Here is a 14618-nt window from a genome sequence, read left to right as displayed (position 1 = left end):
GTGATTATTTATTTTTTGCTTTCTGTAAAGTTAAAGGTAAAAGAAATAGGCTAGCTTTCGCTTTTTATTTTTCAAAATTCTTTTAACAAGTTATGCTGCCTTTACTATTTTTAAGTTTCTTTTTTTTTTTTTTTTTTTAATCAAAATTATTTTACTTTAATTAAATATCGTACCTATTCTAGGGGTAAAATTACGGTACACAAGATGCGCATGTGGATTAGTATCAAAATTGATGTTTTTTTAAAAAAATTCAATTTTACTATTACACATACAAAACAAAATCGATTTTTTTTTTAAAACCTTAGTTTTGGTGCTAGTCTGCACCATAGGCTCGTCCTCCATTCTAGTATATATGTTGCCATCTTCCAATATGTGATGTAAACAATGTTGAAGGGAAAAAAATATATATATATATATATATAAATTCTACATTGCAATTTTTATAAAAATGTGCAAATTAATAGTACAAGATTAAAAATATGAAGAATTTTACTTCAAAAAACAATAAATGTTCTTTTGATTTTAATTATATAAGTTTTTTGAATCTTTGTCAGAAAAAATAATAATGTTATTGTAATTATATTATGAATTTATATAAGAAGGATTTTATGGTGTGAACTGTATACCAAAAAATAAATAAATATTGTATATATATTAATATAAATAATATATATATACGTTGATCTACACTTGATGAGAATCCGTCTATATTCGTATAACTAACTATTTGCTAGGTGCTGATTCTTTACAAATGAAAATGGACCAATCACTAGAGCACAAGTTAGAAAATTTAAGGACATTCAGGTTAGCTTCATCTAAGGAGTGATTCAATCTCAAGAGGACATGACAATACTCGAAAATCGAAAGTCCATTTTATGTATCCAAGTTATGAAAGCGAAAATGGATCCGGCAAGCTGTTTTGGTACATTTTTTGACCCCGGACAGTAAAGAATGGGTTCAACACTTCTTGAACTCAATTGATATCATCAAGAGGCCATAGAATCATATCAAGACAGAAACAAAAGTGTCTAAATTCAACTTGTGTGTACAACACCTCAATTTGGCCGAAAATGCATCAAATTGGCGCTAACTTTGCTGTATTTTGTTATTTTGGCATTTTCTCTTTGTTCCAATCAAGGGCAACAAATGAAACTCATAATTGATCCTATTTGGCATCCTACATGGTATATTGGATATGATTTGGAACTTTTACAAGCTGAAAATTGATCAAAGATAGCTCAGTTATCAAACTAGTCAACTAGTTTCTTAATTTGATTTTGATTTTTTGTTTCAGAAAATTAGCTTTTATTTTGGTTTTTATTTGTTTAATTGCTGGACAAATTAATTTAGGAAAGTTATTAGTTTATTATTTCAATTGTAAATTAATTAATTAATAATTCAAAACAAATGAATTAATTAATCCAAATAGGTGTAGGAAAGTATGTGAAATTCGGCCAACACTTATTTCCTTTGTTATTGGCCGAATTTTACCCTAGATTTTTAGGGTTTTATTTTGTTCATTCAAAGCTTATTTAAGACTTATTTTCAATGAGAAATCAGCTTACATATTATACAGAAAATTATTTGTGAGAAAAAATTCTCTTTGTTCTCTTTGAACACTTAAAACATTATTAGAGAGCAAGTGTTTTAGTTTTACTTATCAATAGGACATTCATCACCTATTATGATGTCTTTATCATGTACCAAGATTTTTAGTCACGGGTTTATTAGGGATTGAGGTGATTATAAGAACTTGAACTTAATTTTTCTATCCGTACTAATATAATACAGGTTTAGAAGCAAGTCGATTTAGGTTCATATCAACACTACTCTTCAAAAATAATAGTTTTTTAAAACATTATTATCTTTGTTAATAATATTGATAATAATTTTTTCATAAAGTATTATTTTTACGAATATTCATACACAAAAATATGAATGTATGCATATTTAAAAATTTTAAATAATTAAATTTATTTATTTTTAACTCAAAAAAATTGAAGATATTTTTATTGGAATCTCATCGCGTGTGGTTTAGGAGCAAATCGATATAGTTTCGTATCAACACTGCTCTTCAAAAATAATAAATTTTTAAAACATTATTATCTTTGATAATAATTTTTTCATAAAATGTTATTTTTACGAATGTTCATACACAAAAATATGAGTGTATGCATATTTAAAAGTTTTAAATAATTAAATTTATTTATTCTTAACTCAAAAAAATTAAAGAAGTTTTTATTGGAATCTCATCGTGCGCGTGTGTGTGTGTTATCAGGAAGTAAATTTTCGGCTGAAAACAGATTTGGCACTGTATATAAATTTTAATACAAATATTGGTTTGGCAGTATTTTCTTAATTAATTGATTAGTCACTAAAAGTGATACATCCTACATGTCTAACTCACGCATTGATCCCCCCCTTTTTTTTTTTTTTTTTTGGCTGAGAACGTATTAATCCCTTTTGACTATTACATTCTTAGTTGGTATAAATTCAGTGCATACAAACGCACGTAAAACCAAGGTACTTATAAAACGAACTCAAGTACAAATCTTTGGTTAATGAGGGATAAGTTAATCTAAAGAATAAAAATAGTTTGAGATATCTAAGAACAAAAATGGAGTGATTATTAATTATTACCATCACTTTTGATTCCATTCCATTTACTGTCATGATTAAAAATATGTTCTAAAGTCTTCTGTTCTACAACACGTCTAGAACTTTTTACATTTTCAACTTCATTATTTACCATATCGCTATCATGTAAAATCTGATCCAATTTATTTAAGACCACATCCTATCAACAACCATACTCATATAGATTTTCTTTATATATCTTTCATCGCTTTTAACAACTAGAATTTACTCAAGGTTAATCCATTTGGTCAGAGACATTTTATGAATGAGGACTTTTATTAAAAAAGAAAAAAAAAAAGTCAACTTCAACAATAAACAATTTCATTAATTAAAAATAAAAATATCTTTTGTTAGAAATAAACCTTATTTTTCAATATGCATACAATTACCCAAAAAAATATTATTTTTTAAAAGTAGTGTTTGGTGATGATATTATGTAAATTATATGGATAAATAAACTAAATAATAGCATTAATGATATTATACAATATACAATGTTGTTGTATTTTTTTTGTCATTTTTTAAATTTAATAATTATAGATTATAAAAAAAATCAATATCCTATATATATATATATATGATCAATTTATTGTTAATATTATGTATATTATTATTTTTTCCAATTCATTATTGATATGTGCATATAATATTGATATAAATACTATTCAAATACTGTATACAATTATCAGTTGGGTTGGATGGGCTTGAGCCCGTCCTTGCCCATAGTCAAGCCCATCCTTACCCATAGGCACTAGGTGCTATCTGTGTCTGTGCAATCGTTAAGGAGAGCACCACCGGTTCAATTTTTATGAGAGCCATTTCAAAAGTTTTATAACTTCTAAGAGCCGCCCCTTCAAAATTGTTGGGGATGCATCAACTTGTCAAGGTGCACATATGCTAATGCGAACTCAGCAAAAATACATACATATATTGTATATATTAATGGCTAATTAATATTGGTCAATATGAGATTTATTTTCCCATATATATATATATATATATTTTAAAGAACCCCATATAAAATTTTAGTAGTTTACTAAGTGTTGACATGCATTACTTAACAAATATACTATATCATCAAAAAAGCTTGATACAAACTTTCTAATAATTAAGTTTTGGAAAATAATGATAATTTAATATGATATAAAAGTTCAAAAAGTTAAGATACTTAGGTTTGATCATATTAATACCCTTTAAAAAGAATCAACATTTATATATATATATATATATAAAAGATAGATAAACATATTAAATCGAATCTACTTAAGCTTTTAAAAACTATGTTAGTTTAACAATCTAATATAAACTTGATTCTATATTTATTATCCATGATTAAAGAAAAATAAGATAAATAGGGGAAAATTTTAATCATTTTAACTAGTTTCTTTTAGAGAAAATATAAAGTAAAAAAATGTATAGCCTAAATTTAGAAATTAAAATTCTGAAACAGAATAAAAAGTGCATTAATTCTAAGAGTTTAAATTTATCATGATAACAAAGTTGAATTATTTTTTTTTTCTTTAATAAAATTCGAACATAGCATAACTGTAAAAAAATAGTTTATCCATATTTTTAAAAATCTCCCATGACTTTAAGCACACATACTGCAATTTATTTCTGTATATATCTTTGTACTTTTGCAGGCCTGTTTGCATTTTCATGGTGTCTAACCAATTAAATAATAAAAATAAATTTTTTTATTACTAAAAAATAAAAATAAAAATTGTGTTATTTTGTTATTTCACACTTTATTAATGATTATCTCTACCCACTTGCATAATTAAATTTTGGGCAACAGACTAATAATTCATGGACCACAAACCTCCATTATTATATTCTTCCATGCCTACCTAATCTCTTTCTTTCTGCTTGAGACATTGACTAAAGTTTCTCTCATCTCTATGGCATTATTTCACACTTGAATGTACATGTGTGCTTTTAATTTGCTTTTCTTTATGGTCTCGTGCTGCATATATATATATATCTATATATATATATGTATGTCATTCAGTTTTAGTGCAAAATTTGCTGCGACTCTCAACTTCATGGCCGGTCAAAACAAGGACCATCTTTTTTTGATGAAGTTTTTTTTTAATGATTAATTTTTTGTTTGTCGAATCCAAATGCATCGAATCCCTATGGCTGATCAGAAACAAAAAGAACTTGAAACAAAATAGGGGCCGATTTTAATAAGGGGTTTGCTTGGAGTTAAGTAATTAAAACTACTCAATGAAAAAAAGAAAGATTGAAATAATGGGTTTGCATGTGAAATTATTAATGTTGTCTAAGAGTATGAGTCCCGTTGATCGCGCATTGCAACAAGGATTGGTGGGCGATATGGGTGAGAGAGAGAGAGAGAGAGAGAGAGAGAGAGAGAGAGAGAGAGAGAGAGAGAGAGAGAGAGAGAGAGAGAGAGAGAGAGAGAGAGAGGTTCATAAATTTTGTCACAAAAATACTTAAATTTGCTAATTAAAATAATAATAATTTGATGCGTGCAATTACATTTATGATAAAAAAAAAAAAAGAGGGAGTCATTAATTTTGGACGTTGTTGGTTTAGTGAGAAAAGGTTGATATATGTTAAAGAAGTGGGTCATACATATGGTTATTAATTTGGGGCATCAAAATGGGTGGGTCGGTAGGGTGGTTGAATAGTTGGTCTGGCTATGGCTACCTACCATTGCTTATGAGTTTTGACTCTGTTGGGGACCTGTTTGTACGATTTGTTCCATTTGGGTTCACGTAGGTCGACTCATAGACATTCGGCTTTAAGTTATAAATTGGACTACTTGTTCAATTTATTGAATATTAATTAAGATTATTACATCCTTTTTTTTTTTTTTTTCCTTCTCCTATAGTAAAACTATAACGATTCGACACAATATTAAATAGAAAATGCGAGAAAAAATTTTTCAATTATTAAAATTTATCCCATATTTGCCCGGTAGCCAATTTATATATCATATACATGGTGAGCATGCAGTCTACGTACTCCACTATATATATAAATATATATTTTGATTTGTTGGAAATATAATTTCTATTTTATGTTGGAAATCTAATCATAAAATAAATGTTTAAGGTTGTCATTTGTTTAATTAAAATTTTAGAAGAGTCTATTTAATTTAAAGTTTAAAAATTTTAAAAGAGTTAATACAAATTTAAAAGTATTGATTCAAATTTTTTTAAAAAATATACAAATTAAATGGTTTTTAATTATATTTTATGAATTTTATAAAATTCTATTAAAATATTGGTATATAAAATTAATATTTTATAGATATTTTTTAAATATTGGATATTCAAAGTATTATTGACTTTGAAGGATTTTTGATTTTGAAGGATTTTAATGGATTTTATAAGATTTTAAAAAAAAATTTATGTAGAAAAATGTTCATATGAAATTTAATTTTAATTTTAAAGATTTTGATATGTTTTTATATATTTATTATGGAATATATAAAATTGCATAACAGTTTATGAATTTCTTTAAAATTTATAATTTATTTTTTAAATAAATCAAATTTTAAATTGAATACACTCTTTTAGCATTAAGTAGCATAATATTTGATATTTTAGTATGTTTCTACCTTAGATTAGGAATATATTTCTAATATAAGATAATTGCATACCAAAAATCAAAACATCAATGATTCTAATAACACTACCTTTTTTGCCACCTATACAACATTCTATACACACTCATATTAAATTTTACTTTTGCCACTTACACTGATAAAACTTACCAGTTTTATCCTTAAAAATAATCAACTTTAAATTTATACACCAATAATTTCTCACGAAAAACACTGACTTTTTTCATTATTTTTTGGGAAAAAAAAATTATTAGTTTCACATAAAAACCTGAAAGTTAAAAAGTTCAAATTAACCTAGCTCAAGCAAAAAAAAAAAAAAAAAAAAAAAACACAAGTCTTGGTTTCAAATAGATTAAAAATATACATAAATAATTTCAAGGTTTTTTCTTTCGTTTTCTTTTTTTTTTTTTAAAAAAAAAATCAATCTCAAAATGACGAAAAAAGAGAAGAGAAGCAAAAGAAGGAGAATAAGCTAGGGTTAAAACACAAACTATTGATATTTTAAGAGAGCTCCCATGGGGGAAGTACTCGAGGGGATGGGAGTGCCACCACAACAGCCACCACAACAGTTTGCGGTTGTGGTAGTAGTGGCTGGTTGGAAGATGCAGCGAGAGAAAGATGTTGGGATGAAAGAGAAAGAGGAATGAAAGAGTTATTGAGAATGGTTTGGGATAGCAGAAATAAAAGATGATTTAACAAGTTCTTTATGTTTGATGACTTGGTTCCAGAAATCTTTGTGATATTCTTCAAATTCTTCTTTTTTTGCCATTTAAATTCTTCTCATTTTGATTTGGTTCTTCACTTTCACTTTTTCCTTCCTTATATTTTATCGAAATTAGGACTTTACAATGCAGTGTATTATATTATTCTATTTTTTATTTAATTAAGGATATTATTGATTTTCTTACAAATATATTAATTTGGAATAAAAAATATTATTAAAAAAATAGAGATAGTAGAATCACCCTAATAAATTTTAGGATAAATTACCCAAAAACTCATTGGACTACTTGCACTTTCAAATACCCCATAATATCATGGGATGCACCTAAACTATTCAAACCTTATAAGTTGGGAAAAAAAAAAATAATGTATCAAAATAGAATTACCCTTAAAAGAATTTCAAAAAAATTTAAAATATAAAATTACATAAATGCCTATAATGAGTATATTTGTTTCAAATTGATTTATTTAATATTAATATTGTTTTAATCTTTTAAAGAATATTTAGATAATAAAAAGTTTTGGACTAAATTATTTGGAAAAGGTATAATAGGTATGGCAAAAAGGAAAGTTTTATCAAATTAAAATATATTATAGTTTTTTTTTTTTTTTTTGGGCAAGCAAATATATTTTAGTATTTAATTGTTTTAAGAAAGGGCAATGTGTTTCGCATAATCATAGTTAAGGGAGTTTTTATTCTGTCAATAGCTTAAGGGGTTATTTGTAAATGTCAAAATAGTTTAGAGTTTTTTATTTTTTTATTTTTTGGGAGTTCATCCTAAATTTTATATTATATTATGATATCAATATCTTTTATCATTATCAAACCTGTTTTTCTTTTGATTGATGTATAGATATTTAATTTGTCTCTAACATGTATCAAATCACATATATTTTAATCTTTTGAATTCAATAACTTTGTAACTAATATTGTTCACCATTATGGCCGGTACGTGTGTAATTTTTGTGGTCCTCATCAGAAACCTGTATTAGGTTCACACTCTTTTCCCACGTGGACACAAGGCCAAGGGCCGATCAACCACGTATATGACACATATAACCTGATTTTAGGTCAATATTTGCTAGAAAAAAAATTGCTATTTGTTTTGCTAAAAATATATATTTTATTTTTCCATGATCATCACGCATCTGATTTTTGTTTGCTAGCCATTTTGGTTACTCTCTTCCATAAATGCATACACCATAAATCTCTGTCTCTCTCTCTCTCTCTTTCTCTCTATACCCCCAAAACCTGCAAAAATTTATTTGCAAAGAATTTAATGAGCCTGAATTGTTAGCATATATGAATGAGAAAATCAGGTTTCTGTACACACCCATGATGGTCCTCTTTCGATCGTAACTTAAACCCTACGCCAATTGTAGCCAGCCCCCACTAATTAATTGATTACTTCGTGCGGATCAAACAATAAATAACTGTAAAAAAAAAAAAAAAAAACTACTGCAAAGGAAAAAAAAAAAAAATTACATGCAAATGAAACTAATTAATTACTTGGGCATGTAAAAAAAATTGAAGGCAAGGCAGAGAGAGAGCATCACACAAAAGACGATAAAGAAAGTGATATATACCATATTAAAGCAGGCTTTTTTCATGGGAGTCATGGGATTTGGGACCAGAACAGCTTCTTATTTATTATAATAGCTCGGCTCCTAGCCAAATATCTCATTCCTCAACTGTTTTTTTTTTTTTTTTTGTTATTCATGATATTACTACTCATGGTCCAAATATATCCACATTACTCCCTTCAATAATGCCTTTTTTTTATTTTTTTATTTTTGTTTTTAAGTTTTCTTAAACAATAATGCCTCTCTCTTTGTATACATTTCATCTTTTTCACGTCCTTATATTATTAATAAATATTTCATAATATCTACCAAATGAAAGAGATTGAACTAGCAAATTGATATGGCTACTTAGAAAGAGAAATGTTACTTGTTCAATAGGCAACCATTATCATCGGGATCTATACATACGCTTATATTAAACGTGAGCCCACTTTCCTATAGATTTTTCAATTTTAAAAGATCCATGTACTTATTTACACGTTAGCAATACTTGCCTGGATAATATTAATTGAGAAGCCCTACTTTCATTAATTAATTATATAAGCTACGGTTTGATCCCATTTGAGATAAACTCCGGAATTCAGCATTTAATTAATATGGAGGACTTTGTTTCTTATAATTATTATTATATAATAATATTTTTTGAAGCTATAATGTGGAAAGAACCTTAAATATATGAATCCACGTAAAAGGAGTAGTAGTAGTACCATCTTGTCTACACACCAAAGACCCACTCTACTGAGATTTACTATATTCTATTCAAATACATCAGCTTCAACTTCGGATCTTGAAAAAAGTTTTCAGATCTGCATAGAGTGAGAGACAGAGAGAAGACCCACCTTCAACATCAAAAAGCCTCCATTAATCCGAAAAAATGCTCACAGCTGATCATCATCATCATCAATACCAAGCTCATCCCAAGAAATCTCTCCAAATCAAACAGGATGACAAATTCTTCTCTAGGCTTATGTCCAAAGAAACCTCCATGGCTAATTCTTCTTGCAGGGTCTACTATGGTGAAGCTGGTGCAGTCCCATTCATGTGGGAGTCACAGCCTGGAACTCCTAAACACCCAATTTCTGACAACTCCATTCCTCCTCTAACACCCCCTCCTTCCTATTCTTATTCTTCTACAAAATCCAAATCCAAATCCAAAATTTGCAAACCAAAATGTTTTAGTGCTACTACTACTTCTGCCATCTTCTTCCCTTTTTTGACACGGAAGAAGAAGGAGAAGACGACCCAGATAAGGTCGTCGTCTCACTTTCCTTCGTTGTCTTCTTCATCTTCGTCGTCTTCTTCGTCTTCTTCATGGTCTTTGTCGAACTGGTCGTCATCTTCTTTTAGCAACCAGAATGTTGGTAGGGCTCGACAGCGACGACGGTGTATATCCGGATCGGGAGTTCAGTTAGACTACGATTACGATGATGAGCATGAATCTGAATCGCCCACTTCAACTTTGTGCTTTCCTGTTAACGGCAAACAAAGAACTTGGAATGAAGATAAGAATAATAATGGAGTTTCTGGAAGCTGCTACTCAATGGGGAATCTGAAAAATGCATTGTTGTCCGTTGTTGGCCAAGGTAGTACTTCTTCTGCTTAGAAAATTTCTGAAAAAGTTGAATCTTTTTTATTCTGTTATTATTTTTTTTATTAGAATTGATGTTCATAGTTTATGGACAAATAATGTGGCGTGCATTGATTATGTGAGTTATAATTTATTACCAACAATTATCCGTTGATGGAACATTAATATATTATATTCATGATGTATCTTCATATCTTATGATCATCATGTGGACATAATTAATCCATGATTAGTTTTCTTGCTTTTGTGTATTTATTACTTAATTTTCCTTTCATTTTCACTTATGGAAAAACTACGTCGTATTTTCCATAATGATGTTTTGGATGTTGTTTGAAAAACGCTATTAATTAATGTGAAAATATTAATTTACGGGCTGCAATATTAGAAAGTTTTGGGTGGTAATTTCTCGTAAATAGTGGTGGAAATTGAGGGTTGAATTAGAAGAAGAAAACGATGAAGCTTCCATTTTGTACTTTCCAAGGCGCATAAAGGTTTGAGTATGAATTTAATTGGATGGACCATGCGGCATGTGCTACCATTAATTTTACATAACTACCTCAACATACGGGGCATAGCCTGGCATATTTCATAAAATGAAGATAATATACTATTTCTGGTAATTGTATAAATATATAAATTTATATTGAATTTTATTTTGTTGATAAATTATTTACCTCCTCTCAACTTTAGCTTACATAAAATTAAATTGTTTATGTAAAAAATATCATAACCTTCCAGTAGTTTTCAAAGCATTGTTATTTTCTTCTTTTACCTTTTAAATTTATTCCTTACATCTTTCATAGAGGCGCTAATTGAAATTTTTAAAATTAAAAAAATCAAATTATAATTAATATAAACTTTAAAGGTTGAAATAGAATATCCATAAATATATATAAATACATATCTATCTATCTATATATATATATATATATATAATATGTTTATAGAACATATTTCACGCAAAAAAAAAAAAAAATTTATAGAACAGATATCTGTATTATAAAAACTCATGGACATAGTTAAAAATAGAAGCTATTGTCAACAATAGATTTCAACATGTTTGTTATATGTTACTATAGTGAGGATATATATATGCATGTGGTACTGTGATACATCCAGTTTTGAAAATATTGTGTATTCAAAAAATTTTTACCAATAAAAAAAATAATTTTTTTTATGTGGAAATGGAAACTTTATTATGTTATATGAAATGAAGGAAAATAACAAATTACACCTCATAGTTTCACCTCAATTTCAATTTAACCTCTAAAGTTTAAAATGAAGCAATATCTCCACTCTAGTTTGCTTAAATGTCTAATTAACCCTTTACTGTATGAATTAAGAGATGTATATATATAACATGTAAGGTGCACATGGGTTAAAAACAAAATTAATGCGTGTTCAATGAAATTTTCACACATCTTCGAGTCAATCAATGGAGATCACATTCTTCTTCTTCCTCACCAAAATAATTGAATCTCATTTACAAAAATCTAATTTCGAATACAATAACTACTATTAACAAGAAACCCATGGCCATGCTTTCTAAAAGCAAATAAAAGTTTAAGAATAAATGAGTATAAGTGATTATCCATGGTGGATCTGTGGGCTAGGTCTCATTAGATTTGTCCAATTTCCAAATAAGAGGTTCCACCGCCCCACTTCACTCGCTTCCAAGCCTCCACCGAGCCCAACTCGCTCCCAAAACTCTAATCTTTTTGTTTTGCTTCTTCTTCTTCTAATTGATTGCATTTGCACCCCAAGTACCTTATAAAGAGGTAATTTGTTATTTTCCATTAAATTAAAATTAAATTGAAGAGATATCTCTTTAGTATTTTAGAAAATTTTCACCAATAAAAATATCATATAATGTATTTTTTTTTTCTTGGTGAATAAAAATTGTATATTGTTTTTATGTGGAAATAGAAACTTTATGATGTTATTTGAAATACAAACTAAAATTGAAGAGATATCTTTATGATATTTTATAAATTTAATAATTATATAATTTGTTGAAAAAACATAATTCGTAAATATAAGGAAAGTAATTTTGTTGGGCCATAATTACTTTTTCTTTTTTCTTTTTTTCTTTTTGAAAAGCACAATTACTTATTATTCTAACATAAAATGACAATGTCCACTATTAATTTTACGTTACATGATTGTAACTAGTTATTTAGAGCTTATTGAATTTTGTACTCACGGATCCCCTCATTGAATAAAATTTTCATCCATTGGTAATCGGATTTCTAAATATAGTCAGTCAGCATATTAAATAAAATGTTCACTGGTTTCTAAAACTCGGTAGTTTTTCTTAATCAGTACAACATTAAGTAATGCATGCTATCTGTCAACCATGAGCAAAATTTCGATCGGTACTCCGAGAGTACTGCTCCCAATACACAGTATGCATGGTCCATATCATCTGGATCTATACGTTCGGTTTTTGGGTTAGATCTGAAAGTACTAGATTTTTTTTATTTTTATTTTTCAACCATTTATGTTGGAACCAGTAGTAATTTGTTAATGGTTAATAGGTTTTCAATATGGGTTTACTTTCCCGTATAGGTTTGTTTATACATATAGGTTCTTAATATGAAAAAAGTTATGAAAATATTTGAAATGTTGCCAATTAATAATCAAACTCTCAATTTAAATTTCATTGATGATCAAGTGACAAATAAAAATACTAACACACACACACACACACACACACACACACACACACACACACACACACACACACACACACACACACACACACACACACACACACACACACACACACAGTCATTGTATCTTGTAAAAATGTTAAAAGATCTTCATAGTTTCTCCTAATCTCCAAAAAAAAAAAAAAAAAAAAATTATAGTTACAACTTACAATTTTATTAATCTTTTTTAATTTTTAAAGTTATTTTCACTTTGATACCAGTGATTTGCAAGATTTTAGAGTTTACAATTAAATTTTCAACTTTTAAAATAGTGATTTAAACCTTAAACTTTTAGGACTTAATTTGGGGTTATTGTAGATTATGAAATAATTAATAAAAGTTTTGCTAAAGCAACAACAGACAAGACACGCCAGAGAATCCTTCTAGGATCTTTTGGATGGCTTCATCTAGTGAGTTACATTAAAAAATTTCTAAAGAACACCAAATGAAACCTCACATAAACCATGGACAAACAATATTTGCAATAACAAATAATACCACAATATATAAAAATTTGAGTCATAACAACATGAAAATCTAGAATTATGTTCCACAACTATAATCCGTCATACTATAGGCTATAATTACATATATATAATAGGATTACTACTATGTCCAATATTTAGATAAGAGCATTCTAAGAGTGTTTGTAAAATTTATAAATACAATTGATGTGAATAAGTATAGAAAAATAAAAGTAAGCAAGGAAGATAAATGTTGTTGCTGCTGTGAAAAACACAAAACAATAAGTAATATGCGAGGTAGATTGTTAGCTAACTACTTTGATCTAGGAGAATGAATTTAAAAACAAATAAAACATGAGATAAAAATATATAAATTAACGGCATTGTACAGTAGAAAATTAATATTTTATTTTTGTAATTCTTTCTCTCAAGATCTCCTGTTCTACTCTTTCGAAAGGTTTCCTGTTTAAAATTATTTCATAAAATTTAATTTGTACTCCGAATCAATATTATAAAATTGATGCTCAAATTATACAAATTAATGTCTATTAAAAATATTATAAAACTGGATAAATTATAATATAAATATTGAGAATAAAATAATATAAAAATAATTTTACATAATAATTATGAGGGTACAGTAAACCATAAATATAAAAAAATAACAATGTACTTAAAAATATAAATAATGTACTAAATGATATATCTAATGGTGTCAAGTGGTGCACAATGTCCCAAAACACTATCGCCGTCGGACAATAAAAGAAAAGAAACCTGTGGGATGAAACCACCTCAAGACCCTTAGCATTCTAAAAGCGTCGTCGCAGTACAAATATGTTTGATGAACCCACCTCACAACCTTTAGTATACAAAAGATATCGTGGGAATAATAGACTTATAGGATAAACCCAACCACACAGTCCTTAGTGTACTACAGGTATCGTGACAAACTTATGCACTATAATATAGTACTGAATCAAAACCCTGGTACTATAGTACATCAATTAAAAATAACAGCACAATATCTATAAAACAATAGTTGTAGAGACATACTTTTCTAAACAATGCTGTACCATAGAGCATAAATTAATATTCAAATCTAACCATTTATTTAAAACTTTCAAAAATTTCAAACCACCATTTCATGCCCAAAACACAAATACCAACAGTGAAATATATATCACCATAAACTATTTTGAAGCACTAAAAAATATAAAACACTTAAATATGCTTAAAAATTTATAATCTTCCAATCCGTTTTCTTGAATCAATTATTTTTCAAAATGATTAAATATTATAGTCCATAAGTTCATTAT

General features: G+C 27.7%; 1 protein-coding gene across 1 annotated transcript; it reads left to right on the top strand.

Annotated features, from left to right (window-relative positions):
* The first annotated feature begins 9130 nt into the window (after window positions 1–9130).
* Window positions 9131–10378, top strand: LOC107409778 (uncharacterized). The gene has a single exon (XM_016017203.4). The coding sequence runs from the start codon at window positions 9414–9416 to the stop codon at window positions 10140–10142; it is 729 nt and encodes a 242-aa protein (XP_015872689.2). The 5' UTR covers window positions 9131–9413; the 3' UTR covers window positions 10143–10378.
* The last annotated feature ends 4240 nt before the right edge of the window (window positions 10379–14618 follow it).

This window comes from Ziziphus jujuba, chromosome 8, assembly GCF_031755915.1.
Source record: "Ziziphus jujuba cultivar Dongzao chromosome 8, ASM3175591v1".
NCBI lineage: Eukaryota > Viridiplantae > Streptophyta > Magnoliopsida > Rosales > Rhamnaceae > Ziziphus > Ziziphus jujuba.
Note: the sequence above shows the minus strand (reverse complement) of the source record. Positions and strands in the feature narration are given on the sequence as shown.